Genomic DNA, 25,874 nt, shown 5'->3' with positions numbered 1-25,874 from the left:
ATTTACTAGATTTTGTCAAACCCCGTCATAAATTAATGTAGCACATTAAATGCTTTGTGTTGCGTTCCCCGACCCAGTTGTTAATCACTACGCTTCTTAAACTGACTTCCTCCGCACTAAGAGGAGACAGCGATCACCATACAGAATCCATTCACTTCATGATATTCCTTCTTTCTGAAAATTTAGAATGCTAAGATAAATACTTGATATCATTTTCATGATGAAATGCATTAAAGCAGGTATTAAACATGCACGGTAGTGAGGCGGTAGTGCTGCTCCCTCGCAGTAAGGGGTCCCCAGGTGTATGTTCAGTGTAGAGAACTTTATGGCAGGTGTGACGAGGCTCCAAAAACTGGATGTATGAATGGGTATCGCACAGGTTTAACTTAAATATTGTGTAAATGTTGGGTTTGTGATCTGGTGGTCGGGGACACGAACACAGAATTCAATGCATGTTCTCCTGAGTGGGCTTTCTTTATTGCACGCGTGCTGTCTCTATCTGACGTACCAAAACCCCAGTTCTTATCCTTCCTTTTTCTTTCTCCACATAACCAATCGCCACATGATAAATGTCTTTGTGAAATTAAAACTAGTTATAAACTTAGCCCACGGAGTGTTCAGAACTTTAAAAATATCTTCGTTATACATGTTTAATTATGCCATCCATTCAGGGTTGCGCCCATCCCTGAACGAGTCGCCAGTACATCGCAGGGTGAATACGAGCAAAACATACACTAGCAGGGTCAATATAGCATAACAAAACCCCACATCCTATATGACTTTGAAAGGAAACTGAAGCACGCCGAGTAAACCCACCAGAAAAACATGCAAATGCAAGGCAGGGTACATCTGAGACACCCTTGCTGTGAGGCAGCAGTGCAACCTCCACGCCGCCGTGCCCCCACATGATTAATACATGCTTTAATGCATTTCACCATGAAAATTATATCAAGTATTTATCTTAGCATTCTAAATGTTCAGAGAGCAGGAATATCATGAAGTGAATGTATTCTGTGTGGCGATCGCTGCCGGCACCTCCTCTTAGTGCAAGAGGAAGTCAGTTTAAGAAGCTCGGGGAACACTTTAACACAAAGCACTTAATGTGCTATAATAACTTATGACGGGGTTTGGGAAAATCTAGTAAATTAAATATTCATTTTATGATGAAGTTTAGTTTACGATGTTCTACTTTAATGACAAATTTCGAGAATAAAGTCAACATGTCGATTTAATCTTAACATAAACAGCAAGAATAAAATAGAAATGTCGAGAATAAAGTCAACATGTCGACTTTATTCTCGTCATAAGCGTCGAGATTAAAGTGGAAATGTCGAGAATAAAGTCAACATGTCATCACACTATTATACAGTACCCAGGTAAATTACACTGTATTGAAGACAAATAAAACAAGTACAACTTGGCTTGCCGTATTATCCAGTAGTATAGAAACAGTATTTACACATTTGAACATAATGGTCTACATCCGACCTTTTAAAACCAAAGTATCTCCAGGAAACGGACATGATTCCTTTTTTTCGGCAAAAGTTCTTCTGTGTCATTATGTTCAACTTTATCGTCAGCTTCAGTTTCGGAATGTGCTCTGTCCATTTTCATCGCCCAGTACCTACACTACCACTACCTATTTAGTGGAGTAGCAGTGAAAAAGAGCCCCTGTGCAACAAATCTGTGTTTAGCGGTGTAGCAGTGAAAAAGGTCCCCACTTGAACAGTTTCCCCCTGCGCCACATTCCGAATGTCGTTTAGGCAATTTAAACTGGTGTTGCTGTATAAGAAAAATCCATATCATAAAAAAAATAAAAAACGGTTTTCGGTATGAACCGGTATACCGCCCAGCACTAATATAAGATGCTATATATATGCGCTGTGTTGAGAACGGGCTTTATGTAAATAAAGTTGGAACAGAACTGATTCATAGGCCATATGAATAGCCATCACTAGCCAAAAGGGTAGATGGAGTACTGAAGAAGGGGTGGCGTCCTGAACAAGTAAGAGACATAATCATTTTATGAAGTGAAAGAGAAAGTTCAGCGATACTTAAGGAAGGAATGCTGTGTGTCTTTAACAAAATCGTCAATATACAATTATAACTGCTAAAGCCGTAAACTTGCATTGCTGAATTATAAGACACTTAATAGACACTGGTCAGCTGCAGTGCTGCGTTCGAGGTTGGTGTTGAGAGGAATGATCTGACAGATGTGACATAGTGCCCTTCATAATGTTTGGAATAAAGACACATTTTTCCTTGATTTACCCGTCCAGTCTAAGGTTTTAAATTACAAATCAAAAAATTAAAATGTGAGTAAAGTGCACATTGCAGACTTTAAGGATATTTGCATATATTTCTGTCACACCATGTAGAAACATATTAAAGCAGTCATGTTTAGTACTTTGTTGCTCTGTTAAGTCTCTAATGCAGTCTTTTTTTTTTTTTTAGCTACTGCTTTCTTCGGGGGCTTCTCCCCTTAACATTTCTCTTTAGCATATGGAAGACATGTTCAGTTGGAGTTAAATCGGGTGACTGGCTTGGCCATTCAATCATTTTCAATTCTTTAGCTTTAAAAAACTCCTGTGTTATCTTAACAGTATGTTTAGGATTATTATCTTGTTGTAGGGGAATACATATACTGGAATATGAGCAGATGTTTCTATACACCTTAGGATTCATTGTGTAACTGCCGTCAGCAGTTACATCATCAGTGAAGAGAAGTGTGGCAGTAACTGTGGCAACCATACATCCTCAAACCATAGCACAGCCACCATCACGTTTAACAGATGAGGTGATATGCCTTGGGTCTTGCGCTGTTCCTTTTCGTCTCAACCGTTTACACTTGCCATCATTCTGATGCAGATTCATCTTTGTTTCATCTGTCCTCAAGATCTTTTTCCAGAATTCTAGTCTCTTATATGTACTCTTTCACAAACTATATTCTGGCTATACTGTTTTTGTGGCTAACTACTGGTTTGCATCTTGCAGTATGGCCTCTGTATTTCTGTTCATGACGTCTTCTGTGGATAGTAGTCTCAGGCACTTAAACATCTGCCTCCTGAAGACTTTTTGTGTTCTATCAAACAATTGTTTGGGTGTTTCCTTTACCATAGTGGGGATTTTTCTGTCATCAACAGTGGAGGTCATCTTTGACCTACCAGTCCCTTTGCAATTAATGAGTTAAGCAAGGAAAGTATGTATTTGTCCCAAACATTATGGAGGGCACTGTTTGCAAATATTGGCATCCAGAAACTTTGAGGGATGGAAACCTCCAGGAGAAACTGCACAAGAAAGGGTTGAGAAGTGGACTATTGCCAGGACAAAAGATGTGAATTTATGGATGACCGACCATAAGAGGGGGATCATTGTGCAGTGGGATTCTCAGGTGGAACTTTCTCTGGTTAGCACGCATGCTCCAAGACAGGGAATTTGGAGCAGAGTTCCAGGATTCCAAGTCAGAACTGCAGAGCGGGATGCAGAGACATTCCTAGCATGCTCTGGGCCCAAGACACCAAAGTGGATTATAGAGACATTTGTGACATGTTCCAAGCTCTCATGTATAATGCCGTACGTAGAATTCACCCTAAAACTTGGCATACGGACAAAAGAGGAAATGTGCGTACACACAAAAAAATCCAGATGCATAAATCTGTGCATTCGCCAAATTTCACATTCTTCTGCTTAATAAATCCCGGTCAATGTGAAAAGTAACGCACGTGCACGCGCCTGCTGTCCCACCCCGTCTCCTCCCAGAATTATGCCTCTGAATATGCAAATTAATATAAATAGCCCTTAAGCTCAGTATTCTGTGAAATGGCAATGGCAAAAGTACGGGGGGAAAATAGAAGAATTTCAGCGAATACCTAGTGGAGGCAAGGAAAATGTACTATTTGTTGGTTTTAACAGTGGTATAAACAACAAAAGGAAGTTGATCAAGTGACAGAGTGTCAGAGAAACTCGAAAGCTCAAGTTTACAAAGTCGCACAGTGCCCCGAAATAAAAAAGAAGTTGTCAGATATCAAAGATGTCATGAAAAGTCGAGTCTTAGCCCACCATCTGAGTGTCAAATGAAAGCTTATTAGGGAACAGAGAAAAGAAAAAAATAGGAACACAGTTTATTGGGGGGGGGGAGCTTGAAATGTCAACTTTAATCTCAAAATTTCCACCTTAATCACATAGTTTATTTTGTCATTAAAGTAGAACACCATAAACTTCATCTTAAAATCGTTTAATTTACTTGTTTCTCAAATGCCATTGTAACTAAAGTAGCAAGTTAAATGCTTTGTTTTGTTCTTCTATGTGCTATGTGTGAATCACTAAGTGCTTCTTAAATGGGCTTTGTCTTCCACCGACATGACACAGAATCCATTACATTCGTGATATTACAGTTCTCTGAATAATTTAAATACTGAGATGTATATTTGATATCATTTCTATGATAATAGGAGTTAAAGCATGTTATTAAACATGGGAACACGCTGGCGCAGTGATAGTGACGACCCGGCACCCTGTCCAAAGATTGTTCCTGCAAAGCAAGATGCTTGCTGCGCCATGCACGACCTTCGATGAAATAATTTATTGCAGCATCACTGTCTCTTTCAAACGTACTAACCTCCAATTCCTGTCCTTCCTTTTTTTCCTCCAAATAACCAATCACCACACAATCTGCTCTGTAATTGACGTTAAGCCATCTGTAAGCTTAGAGCGCCGATTCTTCAAAACTTAAGGAACACTGAAATATCTTCATAGTACATGTTTAATTATTCTATCCATCTATCCTTCCAGTGTCGCGCCAGCCCCAGCAAGCATATAGCGCGAGGCAGGAACAATTCCTGAACGGGGCGCCACCTCCTTGCTAGCGCTGCGACACCGTGTCCTCACATGTTTAATTATTTAAATAACATTTTATCAATAATAATCTATATCTGTATAATGTAATAAACATATTTTGCTGCATTTCATCTTAAAAATGATATCATCATCATATGTAAATATGCGCTTTATAAAGTGGCTCAGGTTGTGCAATATTATAACTGCAGTTGGAGATCCACAAAGGGAGAGAATGAATCATGTATCATAAAGTAGTTTTTATTCCTGAGCTTTCAGCTCCTGCCAGGCGCCGTCATCAGAGGATAATTATTAGACTAGTGCTGGGCGGTATACCGGTTCATACCGAAAGCCGTTTTTTATTTTTTTTTTATGATATGGATTTTTCTTATACCGCAACACCGGTTTAAATTGCCTAAACGACATTTGGAACGTGGCGCAGCAGGAAACTGTTCACGTTGGGACCTTTTTCACTGCTACTCCACTAAATAGGTAGTGGTAGTGTAGGTATTGCGCGGTGAAAATGGACAGAGAACATTCCGAAACTGAAGCTGACGATAACGTTGAACATAATGACACAGAAGAACTTTTGCCGACAAAAAGGAATCATGTCCGTTTCCTGGAGATACTTTGGTTTTAAAAGGTCAGATGTGGACCATTATGTTCAAATGTGTAAATACTGTTTCTATACTACTAGATAATACTGCAAGCCAAGTTGTACTTGTTTTATTTGTTTTCAATACAGTGTAATTTACCTGGGTACTGTAAAATAGTGTGATGACATGTTGACTTTATTCTCGACATTTCCACTTTAATCTCGACGCTTATGACGAGAATAAAGTCGACATGTCGACTTTATTCTCAAAATTTGTCATTAAAGTAGAACATCGTAAACTAAACTTCATCATAAAATGAATATTTAATTTACTAGATTTTCTCAAACCCCGTCATAAGTTATATAGCACATTAAATGCTTTGTGTTAAGTGTTCCCCAAGCTTCTTAAACTGACTTCCTCTTGCACTAAGAGGAGGCGCCAGCAGCGATCGCCACACAGAATACATTCACTTCATGATATTCCTGCTCTCTGAACATTTAGAATGCTAAGATAAATACTTGATATAATTTTCATGGTGAAATGCATTAAAGCATGCATTAATCATGTAGGGGCACGGCGGCGTGGAGGTTGCACTGCTGCCTCACAGCAAGGGTGTCTCGGATGTACCCTGCCTTGCATTTGCATGTTTTTCTGGTGGGGTTACTCGCCGTGCTTCAGTTTCCTTTCAAAGTCATATAGGATGTAGGGTTTTGTTATGCTATATTGACCCTGCTAGTGTATGTTTTGCTCGTATTCACCCTGCGATGTACTGGCGACTCGTTCAGGGATGGGCGCAACCCTGAATGGATAGCATAATTAAACATGTATAACAAAGATATTTTGATAGTTCTGAACACTCTGTGGGCTAAGTTTATAACTTGTTTTAATTTCACAAAGACGTTTATTGTGTGGTGATTGGTTATGTGGAGAAAGAAAAAGGAAGGATAGGAACTGGGGTTTTGGTACGTCAGATGGAGACAGCACGCGTGCAATAAAGAAACCCCGCTCAGAAGAACATGCATTGAATTCTGTGTTCGTGTCTCCAACCACCAGATCACAAACCTAACATTTACGCAATATTTAAGTTAAACCTGTGCAATACCCATTCATACATCCAGTTTTTTGGAGCCTCGTCACACCTGCCATAAAGTTCTCTACACTGAACATACACCTGGGGACCCCTTACTGCTAGGGAGCAGCACTACCGCCTCACTACCGTGTTTGTTTAATACCTGCTTTAATGCATTTCATCATGAAAATGATAATCAAGTATTTATCTTCGCATTCTAAATTTTCAGAAAGCAGGAATATCATGAAGTGAATGGATTCTGTATGGTGATCGCTGTGTCCTCTTAGTGCAGAGGAAGTCAGTTTAAGAAGCGTAGTGATTAACAACTGGGTCGGGGAATGCAACACAAAGCATTTAATGTGCTGCATTAATTTATGATGGGGTTTGACAAAATCTAGTAAATTAAACATTGATTTTAGGAAGAAGTTTACGACATTCTACTTTAATTATGAAGTAAGCTATGAGAATAAAGTGGAAATGTCGACTTTAATCTCAACATAAACGGCGAGAATAAAGTGGAAATGTTGACTTTATTCTCGACATAAACGGCGAGAATAAAGTGGAAATGTTGACTGTATTCTCGACATATAGTTTGTTTTTTTCTTCCCTGTGTCCGTATTGTTTTTTTCTTCACCGTGGCCCTAATACGATTTCGTAGGGCTATACCACAAATAGCATTATAAATGCAAGTTGCAGGTATATTATTTATGCATATAGCTTAGCTTGAAGCAAGGTCCATATTAATGCAGTTTGCCTAAATGATAGTTCAGTTGGTAAAGATGTCATCACCAAGTTGCACTTGTTTTATTTTATTTTACTTTGGTGAATACTGTGTAATGCACCTGGGCTTAAAGTCTTGAAGTAATAGTGCAACTATCAGTAATAATACTATTATTTATTTTATTGTTATTATTTATTAGTTTAAATATTATGCAGTTTAATGATAATAAAGTTGTTTAAAAAGTCACCTTTAACGTGTCAGTGGACAGAGATTGTTAACATTAACAGAAAGTGTAGTTGGTTTACAAAAAATATTTACTACTTATTCCTTTTCTAAGACATATTCAGTGCAATACAACTTTTTACAAGCACTTCTGGATATTTTACTAAGTCTAAATGCCTCTTTGTATGGTTGAAAATATGTTGTCAAAATTATAGTTGAAGTTTTTGCAAAATTTGTTCAATAAAAAGGTTCTATATTTTGACTGCATCTGTCATGCAATGTGATACCTTCTCTTCATTAGTGCCACCTGATTGAAAACTATCACTTTATGGGGCAGTGCAAACCTGTATTAATACTTGTGTGCACATCAAAATGTTTTTTTTGTACAATGTACAATACTCTTGACAGTGGAATAGGTTATTCTTAGCCAGTAATTGCAGTGGAAAATGTGGTTAACATCCACTCATGCATGGGGAAAAAAATACCGTCGAATACAGTGAAACCGGGATAATTTAGAAAAATACCGTGATATAGAATTTTGGTCATACCGCCCACCTCTATATTAGACATACAAGAATCAAACGCAATATATAGCAAAATTAGGTGGGGGTGGCTTGGGGGTAATGAAGTGGGGTTAGGAGGGTGTTGGTTGTAAAGTTTTATTTATTATGAGGATGTTCTTAAGTTTGCATATGCTGGGTTCATGTCCAAATGTCTGTTAATAGTGTTTTCATTTAATAACCAAGATTCAGCCAGCTCTCTGGCACTTTTAGTACTGGCCTTAAATCTTACTTGTACATTATCCCAGTTAAATTATGTCCGGTTGAATTTGTGTGCTTATAAACCAGTGATCGTGAGTCTGTCCTTCCTTCTGACAGCGTTTTGATGCTCCTGTATACGTGTTGCATTTCTTTTTGATGTTTGTCCTATGTATACCGCTGGGCAAGAACTGCATGGAATGCTTTAAACTGCGTTTTTTTTGTCTCTGCTTCTGATTTCTTGTTTTTGGCATTAAAAAGGACAGTGTGCAGATTGTTTGTAGGTTTGCGTGCTATTCTGATGCCTGATTTGGACAGGATATATGCTGCACCTTCTGACACTCCATGGTGATAAGGAAATGTGTGCCAATTTGTGAATGATTTGTACACACAAGTGTGAGTGTGTACAAATATGCAAACCGTATCACTAACCTTCGCTTCCATTCCTACAACCTTCGGGCAAGAAGCCCTCCAATGTATTAGATAATGGGAAACTTCGGCAATCCGAGAAGCACACAGCTATGAAAAACTTTTCTTTCTCCATAGTTGTGTCAGGCATGATGTAACTCCGAAATGCTTACGATTTAAACCACCGACGAACACTCCGAAGATGGCAGTCATCATGCAACAGTTCACAAAACGCATTTTGTACAAACTTATCACCAAAACACACCGCCAACGAAACAGTTACAGATCCGAAACTACGAAGCAAAGATCCAAACTCCTCACAACATGCAGACAGATGATTACAGAGGAATGGGCCAAACGGATCCAGGACAGTGCTTCCTCAGATACACTCAAATAAAAATGGAATAAACTCACTGGAAATATACATACCAACGAACTGCAATCCGGAGTATACAACTTCTCCAAAAGACAGCTCTGCACCACAGAACAAAATATTCTCGTTGGAGGAATGAAATTCAACCACAAAGACACATCCAACATGAACTTCCTAGGTTCCCTGGAACACATCTTATTAACCGAGAAAATACCGACAGACAACGCACAAGAAATAAGGTGCACAGTTGCCAGCCAGTTACATACAAGACATCCGACCACACATATTTCAACAAAAGAACAAAGCTCTACGATCACTACAGAATGATAACAACATTGTTATCACACCAGCCAATAAAGTAGGCGCAACAAGGAACAATATACCACAGCAATGGAAGAAATGCTTTCTGACACCAACACTTATCAACAGCTGAATAACGACCTAAGACCACACTTAACAAAATAAACACCACTTTGATGAAACTTCAAAATAACAGCTGCCTAGACGCACAGAATTATTATAAAACGAAATCCACCGATGCTAACTCCCCTGAATTTTATGGACTCCCAAAAATACATAAAACACCTCTGAAATTCAGACCATTGCTCAAATATTTAACTTATGACTCTGAATATTCTGTGAACAGTGGCAAGTTGGCATTGCAACACCTGAAACATGTATCAATCGCTGAGGACGAGGTCATGGTCTCATTTGATGTCATATCACTATATACTATGAGTTCGATCCATCTGGCCACAGAAACACTACTAATGTGACTGAATAATGACCCCACCATAAAGACAAGAACAAAGCTGTCCACTAAAGACATAATGCACCTAATATCACTTTGCCAGAAAACTCACTTTCATTTCAACAGAAAATACTACATTCAAAAAGAAGGCATGCCAATGGGATTGCCGTTACCAGGACTTCTGGCAGAACTGGGTAATGCAGTGATTCGAAAACGTGGCTCTATCTCAGTTCACACCCAAAATTTGGATACGCTACATAGGCGACACATTCGTCATATTAAAAAAATGACCAACTGAACGATTTCTACAACCACATCAACACACTATTCCCTGCAATCCAATTCACCATGGAAAAAGAAACAAACCGATGCATCAATTTCCTGGACATCTCCATTGAAAGAAGTAACGACTCCACCCTGATTACATGTGTCTACCGTAAGGAATGCTGTTCAGACAAGATATTACACTTCGCCAGCAATCACCCAGCATCTCATAAACGGTGCTGTATTTATTTACTTTATATTAATATTATATAAATTATTATGTTTACTTTATTCCGAAGAATTCAAACCCATTGTAATAGGAAGGAGACACAAACGAATGAAAGACGCTATCCTTTCCATCTTTTCACTTCAAACGGCTACCCAAAGACATTCATTAAACAATGCCTACACAGGAGACGCCCAAGAACCCAGCAAACCGTCAACTCCAATCTGACCCAACCCATCCCACCTGGTACACACTTCCTTATCATCATGGAGTGTCAGAAGGTGCAGCACGTATCCTGTCCAACTCAGGCATTAGAATAGCACACAAACCTATGAACAATCTACACACTGTCCTTTTTAATGCCAAAAACAAGAAATAGGCAGCAGAGACACAAAACGCAGTTTATAGCATTCCATGCAGTTCTTGCCCAGCGGCATACATAGGACAAACGTCAAAAAAAACGCAACACATATACAGGAGCATCAAAACACCGTCAGAAGGAAGGACAGACTCACGATCACTGGTTTATATGCACACAAATTCAACCGGACATACATTTAACTGGGACAATGTACAAGTAAGATTTAAGGCCAGTACTAAAAGTGCCAGAGAGCTGGCTGAATCTTGGCTATCAAATGAAAACGCCATTAACAGACATTTGGACATGAAACCAGCATGTGCAAACTTAAGAAGAAGAACATCCTCATAATAAATTTTACAACTTTACAACCAACGCCCTCCCCCCACCCGTCCCGCACACACTTATCTACCCAAACCCCCCCACCCCCATAATTTTGCCATATATTGCCTTTGATTCTTGTATGTTGAATCATTATCCTCTGATGACGGATCCTGGCAGGAGCTGAAAGCTCAGGAATAAAAACTACTTTGATACGGGATTCATTCTCTCCCTTTGTGGATCACCAACTACAAATATGCAAAGCATATCACAAACCTTCGCTTCCAATATTATAACTGTATCGCAAATTTACAGAGAGGTAATTGTACTAATAAGTACAAACAGTTCTACAAGGAGCACTTGATGGACTGTGAGTTCGTTTAAAGTAGTGATGCACTGATATGGTAATTCTAGACAAAACCGATATGTTTTTGTCCATTTTTGTCAATACCGATGGCCGATATATATATATATTTTAATTTACATCAGGTTTGAATGTTTTAGTTATGCTGAAAATGTATTATGCATTATCAAAGAAACAACAGTAGCATGTGAAACAGAGATGAACTTATTTTTATTAACTTGCTGACTTTTACGCTCTTCTTTGCTATAGATCTAGGCAACCAGTAATTTCTGTGGGGGAAAAAGAGCAATATATGGCCCTTCTCTATAGAAAAAATACTCCAGGTCATGCACAAAAATCTGCTTAACATACACATCCTGGGTAACTTAAGCACATCAAGACACCATACCATTACAGAACATGGCATTGGATATATTAACAAAAAAGTGAATGCTTATACCTTGCACCATAATCAGACATACTGTATATTACTTTAAGTAAAACTAAAGTTAAAGGTACAATGAGGCCAGTAACACTGTTCTTAGGTTGACTTCTTTAAAAGCACAAACGGTAGTTTTTTCTTAACAAAAAGAAGCATTTCTGCCTTTTCACCAGCATGTCTGTTTTTCTTTTCATTTACTATATATGACACAGCTGAAAAAAGGCGCTCACTGTCTACACTGGTACAAAGTGCCAATCGATACTTGATCGCTGCTTTAGCCAAGGTTGAGAAACGTGCTGCATTGCTTTTCCAATACTAGAGGGCACAGTTATTTCTGGAAATAGGGAGCTTACTGAGATAGTTATTCAGCTGAAAAAAAAAAACAAGTTTACAAACGTTTATCTGTATTATAATAAAAAATAATAAATTATTATTAGGTTGACCAAATATGTGGTAATGGAAAACAGCCACTTGTGACGTTGAAAGCTTGACATATAATGATTTGTGTCATATAAAGGGCAGTCTATAAAGTGTGATGCGGATGCACTTTTAAGAGATGCAGCACAAGCTGTTCCACAATGAAACACTTTCTAACATAGGTTTGCCTTGAAATATTGAGAGACTGCTGTATATTTTAAGGTGATTTTGTTTTAAAGTAATGCTTACATTAAAACTGGAGTAGATCGTGCATTAAAATCTTTTACAGTTTAGACACAGGAGACGCATCTTTCACAAGGTACAAAACTTGAAGCTGCATTCTAGCATACAGGCGAATCTGTTCCTACTTTTTAAGTACCCACTAAATTAAATTCCTCCAATATTTTTCCACAACGACTCGACTAAAATGGAAAACCCCCAAACTGCGCCGCTGCAATAACAGTTTTGTAGGCAATCTGGCAAATAAAGTTTAAAAACCTGACTAAAAAGGCGAGTTGATGTCATTAACATGTTCCTTTTTTTCTCCGCTAATGTTTGCGGAGCAGTTTGCTCCGCACTTGTGCACTGTCCCAGCAAGCCGCTTCTCAGTGCCGACTTGAGTTTCCGGAAAATGCACAAGGATACCGATTGGATATTAGGAAGCTGCAGTGTGTGACTTTTTTTTTTTTTTTTTTTTTTGTTAAATTCTGGACATCTGATAATCCTAATTAGTATGATTACTAGGGGGCTTCGCTCGCCAACCCCTGGCGTTGGGGCATGACAAAGAGTGAGATTTATGAATTAGATATAGAATAGTGTGCAGGTTTGGATGATGCCTATATAAATAAAAAATAGAGTGTTTGGCATAGAGTAATGTTTTATTGGAATATTTCTTTGTATACAACATTAGTAGTAAAGATGGTGTCTTGTCTTTGAATGAGTCTTCCTTGGCATAGATCATTTATAACTTTAAGTTTAACGTCAGATGAACGTCGAACACGTGAAAAGGCAACATAAAGCTGTCCATGTCCAAAAACGGGTTCAGAGAGGTAGATGCCAACCTTGTCCATGGCTTGTCCTTGTGATTTGTTGATGGTCATGGCAAATGCAGGTTTAATGTGGAACTGTCGGCGTTTCAATGTAAAAGGTAAATCCAGGTCAGAACTCGTAAGGTCAATTCTAGGAATGAGAACAGTATTGTTAGCATGTGATTCTGTAAGAACTGTTGCTTGAATAACACCGTTTTTAAGGGTAAGGTTGTGTTGTGGTCATCCGTCTGGGTTAATAGTGTTCAAATATTCTAAGGGGAAATTCAGATGTTCATTGTTGTCATCAGAGTCAACTCTGTCAGAGCTTAGAAAGAGCCGTGTCTCTCCAGGAAGTAATGAAATGACCTGGTTATTAATGTGATTAACATTAATATTTTTTGGACATAATATAGTGCGTTTTGTTAACCACATATGCGAAAGCAGTATGGGCCATTGCCTTTAGGTGGCCTGATATGTACTCCGGTAGATGCAAAAGCAAATGAACTATTGTAGGATTTAATGCAGTTCATAAAGTTTTTACTTTCAGGCACATCGTTAGTTAGAAGCTTCTGTAGATATTCAGGATATGAATGTAAAGGAGGCAGTCTAATCTGCCCCTTTTGACAACAACGTGTAAATTCATTATTTGTATTGTCAGTTGTTTCTTCTGGGAAGTTAAGTGAATGACAATGATTGCAAATGACATTCATTAATCCCAATGAATTTTCCTCAATAGTGGACTCATTATTGAAGGCGTTGTCTGGCGTTGATGTCCGCGACGGGCATGTTTTGCTTGTGGCGTTTGAGTGCCGTGTTGTTGCATGTCCATTATTTGTGACGCGCTATTTTGTAGTTTTAATTGATTCGCCTCCGCTTTGCTAAAAGTCCGTTTCAGTCTATGTCGTGCATTGTTTGTATCGAGCCTTGTCCGTTTTTGTATGTCGGTCAGTTGAGCTTTCTGCTTTTGGAGTCTTGCTTGCTTGTTTTGTGGCAAGACATATGCGCGTTGTACACGTCTTCGTTCATTTATTCCGTCTATTCGCTCCCTTTTTTGTATGTCTGAGTCGCAAGCTCCTTTTTTTGAAATCGTGCTTGTTTCGATGCAGCACTTTGAGACGCGCGCTGTATGCGTCTACGTTCATTGTGTCTGTCCATTTGGGCACATTTCTGTAACGGGGTTACTTGAGCTTTGCGTTTTTTGATCCGAGACATTTTTTCTCCCTGAGTTTCCAAAGTGCGTTGTATGCGCCCCCGTGTATTTTTTTGTTTCATTCGTGTTCGTGTGTTTGGTCCCGTTATCCGATCTGAATCGTTTTGTACCCGTGACCGTGTATTCATGACTTGTTTGTTCCTCAGCGTGCGAAATATGGTTAAGTAATAAGGAGGATCGCACTCACTGTTAATATGGAGCCTTTTCTGCAGTTGAACGGTTAATAGTGCTTTATTGTAAGGAGATCCACCTATGCTGCCTAGTGTGAAGGTGTTGAGATGACGTATGTTTAATATGGACGTTTCCTTTAGATATGTGGCTTTGGGTGTCACTTCTTATTGATGTTGCGCGAGCGTCTTCTTTCTTTTTGTGTTCCAGGGGCTTGTTGAATCCCCCTCTTTGTGTGTCCCATCCGTTGCTTGTAGGGTGTGTGGGTTGGTTTTGTGTTCTTTTTTTTTTGTGTTCCATGGGCTTGTTAAATCCCCCTCTTGGTGTGTGTCCTGTCCGGTGCCTGTAGGGGGGGGGGGTGCCTTGCTGTTGTGCGCGAGCGTCTTCTTTTTTTTTGTGTGCTAGTTTCGTGTGCAATGGGTTTCGTGCTTTGCCTGCGTTTGGCAACTTTTTTCTGTGCTCTTTCCGCCTCATTTCTTTGACTCCTTTTTTCTGTGGTCTTGTCCGCCTCTCGCGGCCCCTCATCCGCTTCTCGCGGCCCCTCATTTCTTGGGGCGCCTGCGCAGTACGTCTTTTTGCGGCTACGGCCCATGGCCGGATGTCCCTGAGTCCATCCGGTTTAGCATTCTCGGTTAGTAATATGGATTGTTGATAATTGTATGATTCTGTTATTTTAACTCGGCGGCAGTTGAATTTGGTTTTGCAGCCACATACAAATTTTCTTCAAGAATTTCTTCATACATCTCTAACAATGAAGCAGCAACATCTCTACGAGTGTAAATCTTTTTCTGTTGTGGTTTGCTGTTGCTCTTTGCATTTCCTTCACCAGCTGACTTATCAGCCAGTTGTTTCTCAAGTGCTTCTTGCACTTGTTTTTTTGGTATCTCGGTCAAAAATTGATCTTTATGCCATGGATCAAGGACAGTAGATTGATAGTATAGTGGTTCAGAGAATGCACCACTGAAGCGTTTTGTGACAGTTTCCAAAAGTGTGATGTTTTTTTTTTTTTTTTTTCCCCCATCTGAACTCCAAAATCTGTCTTGTCACATTTACTAAGCAGAATTTTAAGCGCTTCAACAAATGGAATCACATCCGCAATTATAAATGAATGCGTGCTTATGTCGGCATGTCCTGCTGAAGCATTCTTGTACCAAGGTCTGTTTGTGTTTCTCTCAGCCGCGTGCTTAAAATGAGTAACTATTTGCCTCCCAATGGCAAAACAGTCGGAGATGCTTCTCTGGCTCAATAAGCCTTCATTTACAGCAACCTACAAAGTGAGAGCCTTGCAGCTTAAACTTTTAATGCCACTTTCTTCCATAGCATTTGCCATATTGCAAGCGTTGTCACGAAGCACAATGTGCACATTACTTTTTGAAATGTTCCACTTCGTTAACATGGAATCGAAAGCTTGTGCAATGAAAGTTGCATAATGAGAACTCTTTTTGCCTTAACATTTTCATCAATCCAGTGTGCCATTAGACTCGACATACGCATGGGTCTGACTTCTGTGCTCCACATATCTGTAGTGAAGCTAATGCAGGTGACATTGTTTCTTAAAAACTTGTGGATATGTGTAGCAATCATATCATATAATGCAGGCAGTGAGACATCTGCAAAGTATCTGGAAGAATGTACTGAGGTTCTGAATGATGTAGTAGCTGGCGAAATCCCTCGTCCTCATCTAGGGAAAAAGGTTGGTCCGTAAGTTGGTTAGTAGTTATGCCTTTAGCTCTGGTGCTGTCTTTAGGAAATGTCTTCATGTTCTGAAGGGTTTTCTGTATGAGGCTACCGCGAACGTCTGACTTAACTTTCGTTTTGGTAGCATTAGTTGCTAAAAATTCAGTGTATAATTTGTTACGATGGTTCTTCAGATGGGTAATTAAATTTGTGATATTGAAGGATTTAATTCTAAGTCTCCTCATATTATTTAATTTTTGCAGGCAGAGCAGATAGCAACTACGTTGTCTTCATTTTTCACAGAAAAATATGACCACGTGGCTGACATGTTGCTTTACTTAACGATATCTGCCCAATGAGTAAACAACGCGCATAGTGCTCCTGTCAGTAAGACAAGGAAGCTCTTTTTTTGTGTGAGTGCTTGCATGCAGGTTTTTCTGCAGCTCAATGTCTGCCTCACTGAACAATGAAACCAACATTTAATTATGTAGTGATTAGCCCAAATTATATCAGTGTATATATATATATATATATATATATATATATATAGACAGTATTGGTTTAAATGTACACATCTGACTGATTTCGATATCGCCATTTTTAATGAACATCGGCCGATAACAATACAGTTTCTCATATATCGTGCATCTCTAGTTTATAGTTCTTGGGATGAAATGGTTTCCAAAGGCTCAGAAGCGTTTGCCGTATGAGAGCAGTTCAATAGGCAGCATGGCTGAGGCAGCGTGTGCTTGATGCTGTATACCGATAATTCTCTTTCCAATCAGCTGCTGTAGACCTGTGATTCCACACTCGGATACAGTGATATAAATACTTCAAGTGGTGCAGTGAGAGTAATATGGAAAAAGATGATCCGCTGTGGCAACCCCTAATGGGAGCAGCTGAAAGTAGAAGGTGCAGAGAGAGTAACAACACTAAAGCAGCTATGGTATTTGGAATAGTTTGGCCATTCCATATATTGTTACAGGTTAATTACAGTCAAATGCCTTAAACTAATAAACAATATGCGGTTAATTTCAGTGTGTATGATAAAGCCGTGTCAGAGATGTGGATCTAAAAAAGAAAGGGAAACCACACTGGAACAAAAGCACTGCTTTGATGCTGGGTGCCGCCAGTTTGCAAAACTGAGCGAAGAACTTTTGTATGCCAGGATTTGAGCTAGTATTAAAATGTGTGTGGCTCTATGCCAAGTTTAGGTTTTATACATCGCGATTTGAGCGTGGAAACGGGAGTACACACCGTTTATACATGAGGCCCATGATCTTTTAAGTGGTAACCTTCCTCCCCCTTATCAACACATTACAATTTTTCCAATGTTTTGATCTATATACAGACCATTGGCTCAAACCGTAATAAATCTTTAGTCTTTGTTGATATTTTTTTTTTCCACTCCTCTACAGTAATTCATTACAGTATATACTTAAATTTCCCACTATTCATACTAATCACCCATTTGAATTCAAAAGATTATTCTTTCATGCAAAATTCTGTTTTGTAGTGGCCAGCAGCAAAATCCAAGTCACCTGGAAAAACAGAAAAAATTAAGAATTGGTCTAGTGCTGGAATATTTTCCTCACGGACAACTGTATGTGCAAGAGTAAGCAGCTTCGCTGACCTAACAATATTATTACTTATTAATTGACTGATGCCTTTATCCAAGGCTACTAACAGAATTTCAGATGCAATTGATTACTTTTTTGTTTTGTTTTTGCATATGGTCAAACAGTGCCATTAGTGGGATTTGAACCCACAGTCTCAGGGTTTGAAGTCCAAGGTCCAAAGCCTTGACCACCATAAAACAGTCGGTCATTATCCAACCCGCTATATCCTAATACAGGGTCACGGGGATCTGCTGGAGCCGATCTCAGCCAACACAGGGTGCAAGGCAGGAACAAATTCCAGGCAGGGCGCCCACACACCAAGCACACGCTAGGGCCAATTTAGAATTGCCAATCCACCTAACGTGCCTGTCTTTGAACTGTGGGAGGAAACCGGAGCACTCGGAGGAAACCCACGCAGACACGGGGAGAACATGCAAACTCCATGCAGGAAGGACCCGAGACGCGAACCCAGGTCTCCTTAACACTAGAATTACCAGAGTCTATGAAAAAACTCGTAAATCCGGCCCACCTTAAAACCATTCTCACCTCTCTTTTGTCTTCTAAATGTGCCTATTAAGACAAGCAGCAAGCAGCCGGCTATTCCATCCCCCACCGTTGCAGAACGTTCACTAAGTTTTCCCAGCTCATGCCTTGTTTGATTATCTGGGAATGACTGAAATGCTGGAGTTTTACAGTGGAAATAATAGATTGTTATTTGGAACACACGTATTTCATGTGTGTTCTGTTTCTACAGTAATCTGTGTAAACACAGTGTTAAAACAAACTTTTTCATATTGTAGTAATAAATGTTACAAAATGTAGGCATAAACTGTAGAATGTGTGAAGCCTGACGTCCAAACATCAAATAAACACTTTCAGAAAAGGATCAGGGTTGATACAACACCTTCCGTGGCGTAACGCTAAGGTTTGCAGAATCAGAGCACAACAGCCTTGCCATGCCTTAGAAACCTGAGTTCGATTCCCCGCTGGGGAGGAAGTGTTTTTTTTTTTTTTTTTTTTTCTTTGTAACCTCAAACGGACATAAAATTTATAAATTGGTATGCACTGTAAATCGTTAAGTTTAAAATGTCAATCGCGGTTATTTCTGTTGATTAATTCATGCTTTTTTGCTTAGAGTCAGAACAGGAGCTTATTTCTGTTGATTAATTCATGCTTTTTTGCTTAGAGTCAGAACAGGAGCTTATTCAGCTTATTCAGCTTCTGATCTGACTCAAACAGCGCCACAGTATAAGTTCACACCCAATCTGACGCTGTTTGTTTTCAAATAATATTGCATTACTTCGACGATGTTTTCTAATTGGTACTATTCGCGTCATAAAATGATTTCATCAAAACGTCACATATGTTTGTCTTTCTTTTTTTTAAAATGTGAGTTGATCACCGCCAGCATGTTATAGCACACAGCAACTGGCCACCTGCATGTTCTTGCGCGCACTGAATAAGACGGCGCTATATGCAATCATCAGATGTGCGTGGTGTTTTGAGATGATGAATAGAGCTGCAAATTACAGGTGCTTGTTCAGTGTAATAGGAACCATAGCACAGAGAGGTGCGTACACTGCAACAAGTACACATATCGTAAATGTAGGAAGGGTGCTCCTTGGGTGAGCTATAGCGCGTCTTTATGTGAAAACATAAATGTGTCAGATGGGGAGTGTCTGATTGCATATAGCGCTGAAGTTACTGCTCTTTACTATACTTTCCTCTGTATGTCCTGGAGTACAAAAGAAACAGCATACAGCAACTTGTGGGGACTGGCAAGATTGGGAAAAAAAAAAACACGTGGTCATATGTATCATGATACACTGCAGCGCTATAGCGCGTCTTTATGTGAAAACAGCAGTGTCAGATGGGGTAGGGAAGGATCCTGAACGCGACTGAGAGAATGAAAAGTGAATAAAAAAAAAACAAAAACAAAGCTAACCTTTACAAATATCATAAATTACACCGGCTGTTACAGACTGAAATCAAATGTATCTTTTTATTATAAAATAGTAAAAATAAGAGCAGTTCACTTCTGAAAAGGAAGTCGAGCAGGATCAAACTCATGACCTCTTGATTCCCAGTCAGCAACTGATACTGTTGCGACTCGGCAGCAGTCGTAGTAAATAAGTGTCAATGTCACACACTAAGGTGGCTTTTTTTTCCGCAATTATATTTTTGAATAAAAGCGCACTTGTTCTGTTACATTTGTACCTTTCGTGAAAGTGTTTCTTTGATATTTGGACTTCAGGCTTCATACATTATATAGTTTATGCCTACATTTTGTCATTTACTACTAGAATATGAAAAAAATGTGTTTTAAAAATGTGTTTAAAAATGTGTTTACAGAGATTACTGTAGAAACGGAACACACATCCAAATAACAATCTATTATTTCCACTCTAAAACTCCACTTCACTCCCAGATAATCAATCAAGGCATGAGCTGGGAGAAGTTTGTGCACATTCTAAGTCGGTGGGGGGATGGAATAGCCGGCTGCTTGCAGCTTGTCTTTATCTACACATTTAGAAGACAAAAGACGATGGCGGAGAGGTGCGAACGGATTTAAGAAGCGATTTAAGGTGGGATGGGTCTACAAGTTTTTTCGTAGGCTCTGGTAATTCTAGTGTTAATGCGAGGCAGCAGCGCTACCATATCACACTCTATGCTAATATTAGCCTTTGGTTAAAAAAATATACAGTGCATCCGGAAAGTATTCACAGCGCATCACTTTTTCCACATTTTGTTATGTTACAGCCTTATTCCAAAATGAATTAAATTCTTTTTTTTTCCTCAGAATTCTACACACAACACCACATAATGACAACGTGAAAAAAGTTTACTTGAGGTTTTTGCAAATTTTATTAAAAATAAAAAAAAATTGAGAAAGCACATGTACATAAGTATTCACAGCCTTTGCCATGAAGCTCAAAATTGAGCTCAGGTGCATCCTGTTTCCCCTGATCATCCTTGAGATGTTTCTGCAGCTTTATTGGAGTCCACCTGTGGTAAATTCAGTTGATTGGACATGATTTGGAAAGGCACACACCTGTCTATATAAGGTCCCACAGTTGACAGTTCATGTCAGAGCACAAACCAAGCATGAAGGCAAAGGAATTGTCTGTAGACCTCCGAGACAGGATTGTCTCGAGGCTCAAATCTGGGGAAGGTTACAGAAAAATTTCTGCTGCTTTGAAGGTCCCAATGAGCACAGTGGCATCCATCATCCGTAAGTGGAAGAAATTCGAAACCACCAGGACTCTTCCTAGAGCTGGCCGGCCATCTAAACTGAGCGATCGGGGAAGAAGGGCCTTAGTCAGGGAGGTGACCAAGAACCCGATGGTCACTCTGTCAGAGCTCCAGAGGTCCTCTTTGGAGAGAGGAGAACCTTCCAGAAGGATAACCATCTCTGCAGCAATCCACCAATCAGGTCTGTATGGTAGAGTGGCCAGACGGAAGCCACTCCTTACTAAAAGGCACATGGCAGCCCACCTGGAGTTTGCCAGAAGGCACCTTAAGGACTCTCAGACCATGAGAAAGAAAATTCTCTGGTCTGATGAGACAAAGATTGAACTCTTTGGTGTGAATTCCAGGCGTCACATTTGGAGGTAACCAGGCACCGCTCATCACCAGGCCAGTACCATCCCTACAGTGAAGCATGGTGGGGGCAGCATCATGCTGTGGAGATGTTTTTCAGCGGCAGGGACTGGGAGACTAGTCAGGATAAAGGGAAAGATGACTGCAGCAATGTTCAGAGACATCCTGGATGAAAACCTGCTCCAGAGTGCTCTTGACCTCAGACTGGGGCGACAGTTCACCTTTCAGCAGGACAATGACCCTAAGCACACAGCCAAGATATCAAAGGAGTGGCTTCAGGACAACTCTGTGAATGCCCTTGAATGGCCCAGCCAGAACCCAGACTTGAATCCGATTGAACATCTCTGGAGAGATCTTAAAATGGCTGTGCACCGACGCTTCCCATCCAACCTGATGGAGCTTGAGAGGTGCTGCAAAGAGGAATGGGCGAAAGTGGCCAAGGATAGGTGTGCCAAGCTTGTGGCATCATATTCAAAAAGACTTGAGGCTGTAATTGCTGCTAAAGGTGCATCGACAAAGTATTGAACAAAGGCTGTGATTATGTACATGGGATTTCTCAGTTTTTTTTTATTTTTAATAATATTTGCAAAAACCTCAAGTAAACTTTTTTCATGTTGTCATTATGGGGTGTTGTGTGTAGAATTCTGAGGAAAAAAAATGAATTTAATCCATTTTGGAATAAGGCTGTAACATAACAAAATGTGGAAAAAGTGATGTGCTGTGAATACTTTCCGGATGCAGTGTACAAATATTGCATACAGGTTATCACAGCTAGCTAGTTAATTAGAAAGTATAGTGTTTAGTATAAACATTAATATTATTATTTAAGTGTAATGGGGACCATTTACTTTGTATACTGAATGGATTTCAATGGAGGCCCTGCATCTTCCTGTAGTAAGTGTTAACAGTGACAAATAACCATTTTGCTCATGTACAGTTCACCTAAGTAGATTTTAACCCCTCTTCTTCCAGTCTTCATGAAGTGGTTTTGCTTAAATGACGAACTAATTACAGTAAGGGTTTTGGTCCCTTGCTATTATCTCCAGTAGGAATTACTTTTGAGTATGGAATCATTATTTATAAAGTGTTTAAGTGATGTTTTGTTTTACTCCCTTGAAACAGGATTTGTCCGTTGATGTTTTTATTGGGATTTCTTTGATGTTTTTAAATGTCAAGAAGGGTGATGTTAAAGTCTGTAGGTGTGTTTTTGAGAGTGGTGGGAATCATTGCTTCAGTTTAATTACTACACAGGGTGGACCAAAATCAATTGAAAAAATATTGTATACCAGTTCTTACATGCTCATAGATTACAGATGTATAATGTTTATTTAAAAAGCCTCTTATTTTAACATTGTACCTTGTTTTTGAATAGACAAGTTAGTTTCTGATAAATTTATTACATTTAATGATTTTTTTTCTACTTTCATTTAGGGAACAGACCTTTACAGTATTTGCACTATTCAAGCAGTGTCCTACAGAAGAGGAGCAACCCAGGCTCCGTGAATAACACCTATTGTGCACCAGCAGACAAAAAAACGGTAAATTACCAAATAAATAAATAAGAAGTAAATGATCAAGGAGAAAGCATTGTTAACAGCAAATTTCCGACTGAAATATAGATGGCGCCATTGTTTACAATGTAGTTTTCCACTTGTCATCTAAAAGATAATCTGTTTGATTGGTTACCATGAATTAACCTAATGTAAGTAAATGAGTGTAGGCTTGTGTTTGAAAGGAGCCAAGTGGTGGAAGGATTTACTTTTATTTCCTTTTGCCTAAAGCTAACAGGATAGACTTCCTGCTACCCTGAAAAAGTGGATTAAAAATGGACAGATAAAGATAATCTCCACCCTGACTAGCCTCCATGCCACACAAAAGCACAAACCTGTTTAACTATTTTTGTTTTCTTCCTAGGTTTGAATTCTGTGAAGGTTAGCTGCAGACATAATTATCTTCACACAAAATATGGAAAGAAAACTTGAAGCTGCTGCAATAAGCTGTATGATAAAGACTGGAAACACTACTGTTCTAGTGTTGCTTATGTGAAAAGCTGTGATACGCATGATGCTTCACAATTAAAATGTTTAAAGGCAGTTTACATAAGGAATGGTGTTGGTTTAAGGGAAAGCCATATGTGTTGACTCTCATTCAACGAAAATAGTGATATTGTCAAAGCACATGTACAAGTTCCACTGGAAATTTTTAAAATCATTTATAAAGAAATACGGAAACAATCCTGAGTTAATGCTGTTTAACTGGCTGTGAAAAAGATAGTGGATGGGTTGTGTTTACTTCAAAAATTAACTTTAGGGAACACAGCTTGCAAGGATTTAGGAATGTATTTAAAATTATGCCAGGTAGGACAATTTATTAACTTTATGCTATCAAGGAGTGGAATCTTACACAGTCACATTCTAATCATTTGAGTATTACCAAACATTTCAGTTTAAAAGCACTCTGACTTGTCACCATTGTGCTAAATTCAAGATTTTTTTTTGGCAAAATAAGACACATGCCTTACAGGGATTGAAGTTAAAAATCTCTGCAGTTAAAATAGGACCTTCTTAAAGAGCACTGAGTTTTTTCAGGTAGCTGTCAGCACTATGTAATGTTTCAGTTTGTTAGAGGCATTACAGTCATCTTAATGAGAAGAGATGTGTTCTGTTTCGTTTGTCACTGTTTCTTTGTTCTGTAATATTTATGGAGTAGTTGGTAGATTTTATGAATTTGTTCCACTATCCATGTGTCATATATATTATTTTTGTCACAGTAGATTTCCATGATTTGACACAGCTGAAATGTGAGTGCAGTTGCCTTACATGTTATAGATACACTTGATTTTTGCTGAACCTTTTTTTTTTTTTTTTTTTTTGAAATCTGCTCAAGCAATTGTGTCTTTTTGTTGCTGAGCTTTCTTTACTGTAAAGGTATTATTTATAAAAGGACAATTGAGTTGTAAGGAGCATTTTTGTTGATTATCAAGGAGCTGGCAGTATCAGTTTGCTAATTTGACTTTCATCAATATGAAGATAACTTACCAGTCTTACCAGCAAATTTTTTCTAGGCTCCAAAAAACAACAGTATATTTGTAAATAAATTGAATAAAAGTGCACTCTGTAATATTTGCCAGTCCAAGTGTTCCCTCTTTAATATGTGTGAGGCTTCCTGAATGAGGATTCTTTGAATGGGCACCATTTTAAAAAGTGGGAGTAACATTTGTCACCCCTCTAGTAGGGCCTTGCTGCTGTTTTGAGCCATATTTACATAATCAGTACTTTTGGGTGTGCTTTTTTTATAATAAATTTGCACTTTCTTTGAATTCAGTTTTGATACAGAAATGAGAAAAGGATTGGTATTTTGATGTTTATAAAATATTCTGCGCTCTCCCATTTTTCATTGATGATGTGAATTGTGGTCTTAGTAGTGTTGTGCTAGGTCATGTTTTGCACATACCATGCTTCTGAATTGACGTGAAGATCACAAGCATGGTAGAGTGCCAGATACTTTGTTCTGGAAAGCTGCTTATTTGCAATATTTCCATAAAAGCTACATTTTCTATTCTCTCACTTTGTATACTTTTTTGTTGTTGTTGTAAGAGATATTATTACCAAGGATGTATGTGTTCTGGATTTTTCTTCATAATTTGATTATTTTATTAATGTATTGAAATGCTGCAAGTAGTGTCATTATTACAAAAAATGCAGTTTGGAATAAATAAAGAATCCTAATGTATTGAAATACAATGAACATTACTGTTATTGGAACTTTAAGACTCTGGGAATACTTGGAATCAGTATTTCCAGGATATAAAGGGTATTTGTTATAAAATGTGCATATTAAGTTTGATATTCTTTATTTTTTTTCATGTGTGAATAATTAAAAAAAAATGTCATTTTGGTGTATGAATATCAGTGTTATTTACATTAGGAAAACTGGCAATGTTCTGTACTTTTTCTAAGTGTTGTGAAGTTAATTTGGAAACACAGTTACATGATTTGTTTACCTTTTTGCAGTTTTTCACCCTTTCTTAAAAATTCAACATTTTCAAAGTGACTAAATTTGTCAAAAGCTAGTGTCATTGGCTCCACCCACAAATTAACTGTTAAAAAACTCCAGAACAGCTTGAATAATTGAGTGGTTTGTCTCGGGTGGTGTTCTTCAGAACAATTTCTGATCTCACTCAGATTTTTGATAAAAAGATAGTTCTGAAGTACTGGTTTTCTTTCCCATAGGCTTGTACTTTGGGATATAATTATACTGTTAATGGGGTCAGAGTCTATCAAACATATAGCACAAAACTGAATATTTCATTTTGATTTATTTTTTTATTGTTAACCCATTCCAGATGAACCATCCTAGCTATACACATCTCTTTAAGCATCTTAGAGCTTAGTGCTAAGAGTTTAATAGAAATTATATAAAAACGCAAGTACCTATACTGGAACTTTAATTCAGTTATTTAAATTAATC

At 38.6% G+C, this 25,874-nt stretch overlaps 1 protein-coding gene across 1 annotated transcript in view; it reads left to right on the top strand.

The window, feature by feature from the left end:
- znf217 (zinc finger protein 217) overlaps positions 1 to 25,147 on the top strand; it is a 56,517-nt gene extending 31,370 nt beyond the window's left edge. The window contains exons 5-6 of the mRNA XM_028811912.2: positions 22,836 to 22,942; positions 23,319 to 25,147. Coding sequence (XP_028667745.2) covers positions 22,836 to 22,942; positions 23,319 to 23,324 — 113 coding nt within the window. The 3' untranslated portion in view covers positions 23,325 to 25,147. The remainder of the gene's footprint in view (positions 1 to 22,835; positions 22,943 to 23,318) is intronic.
- The last annotated feature ends 727 nt before the right edge of the window (positions 25,148 to 25,874 follow it).

This window comes from Erpetoichthys calabaricus, chromosome 10, assembly GCF_900747795.2.
Source record: "Erpetoichthys calabaricus chromosome 10, fErpCal1.3, whole genome shotgun sequence".
Classification (NCBI taxonomy): domain Eukaryota; kingdom Metazoa; phylum Chordata; class Cladistia; order Polypteriformes; family Polypteridae; genus Erpetoichthys; species Erpetoichthys calabaricus.
Note: the sequence above shows the minus strand (reverse complement) of the source record. Positions and strands in the feature narration are given on the sequence as shown.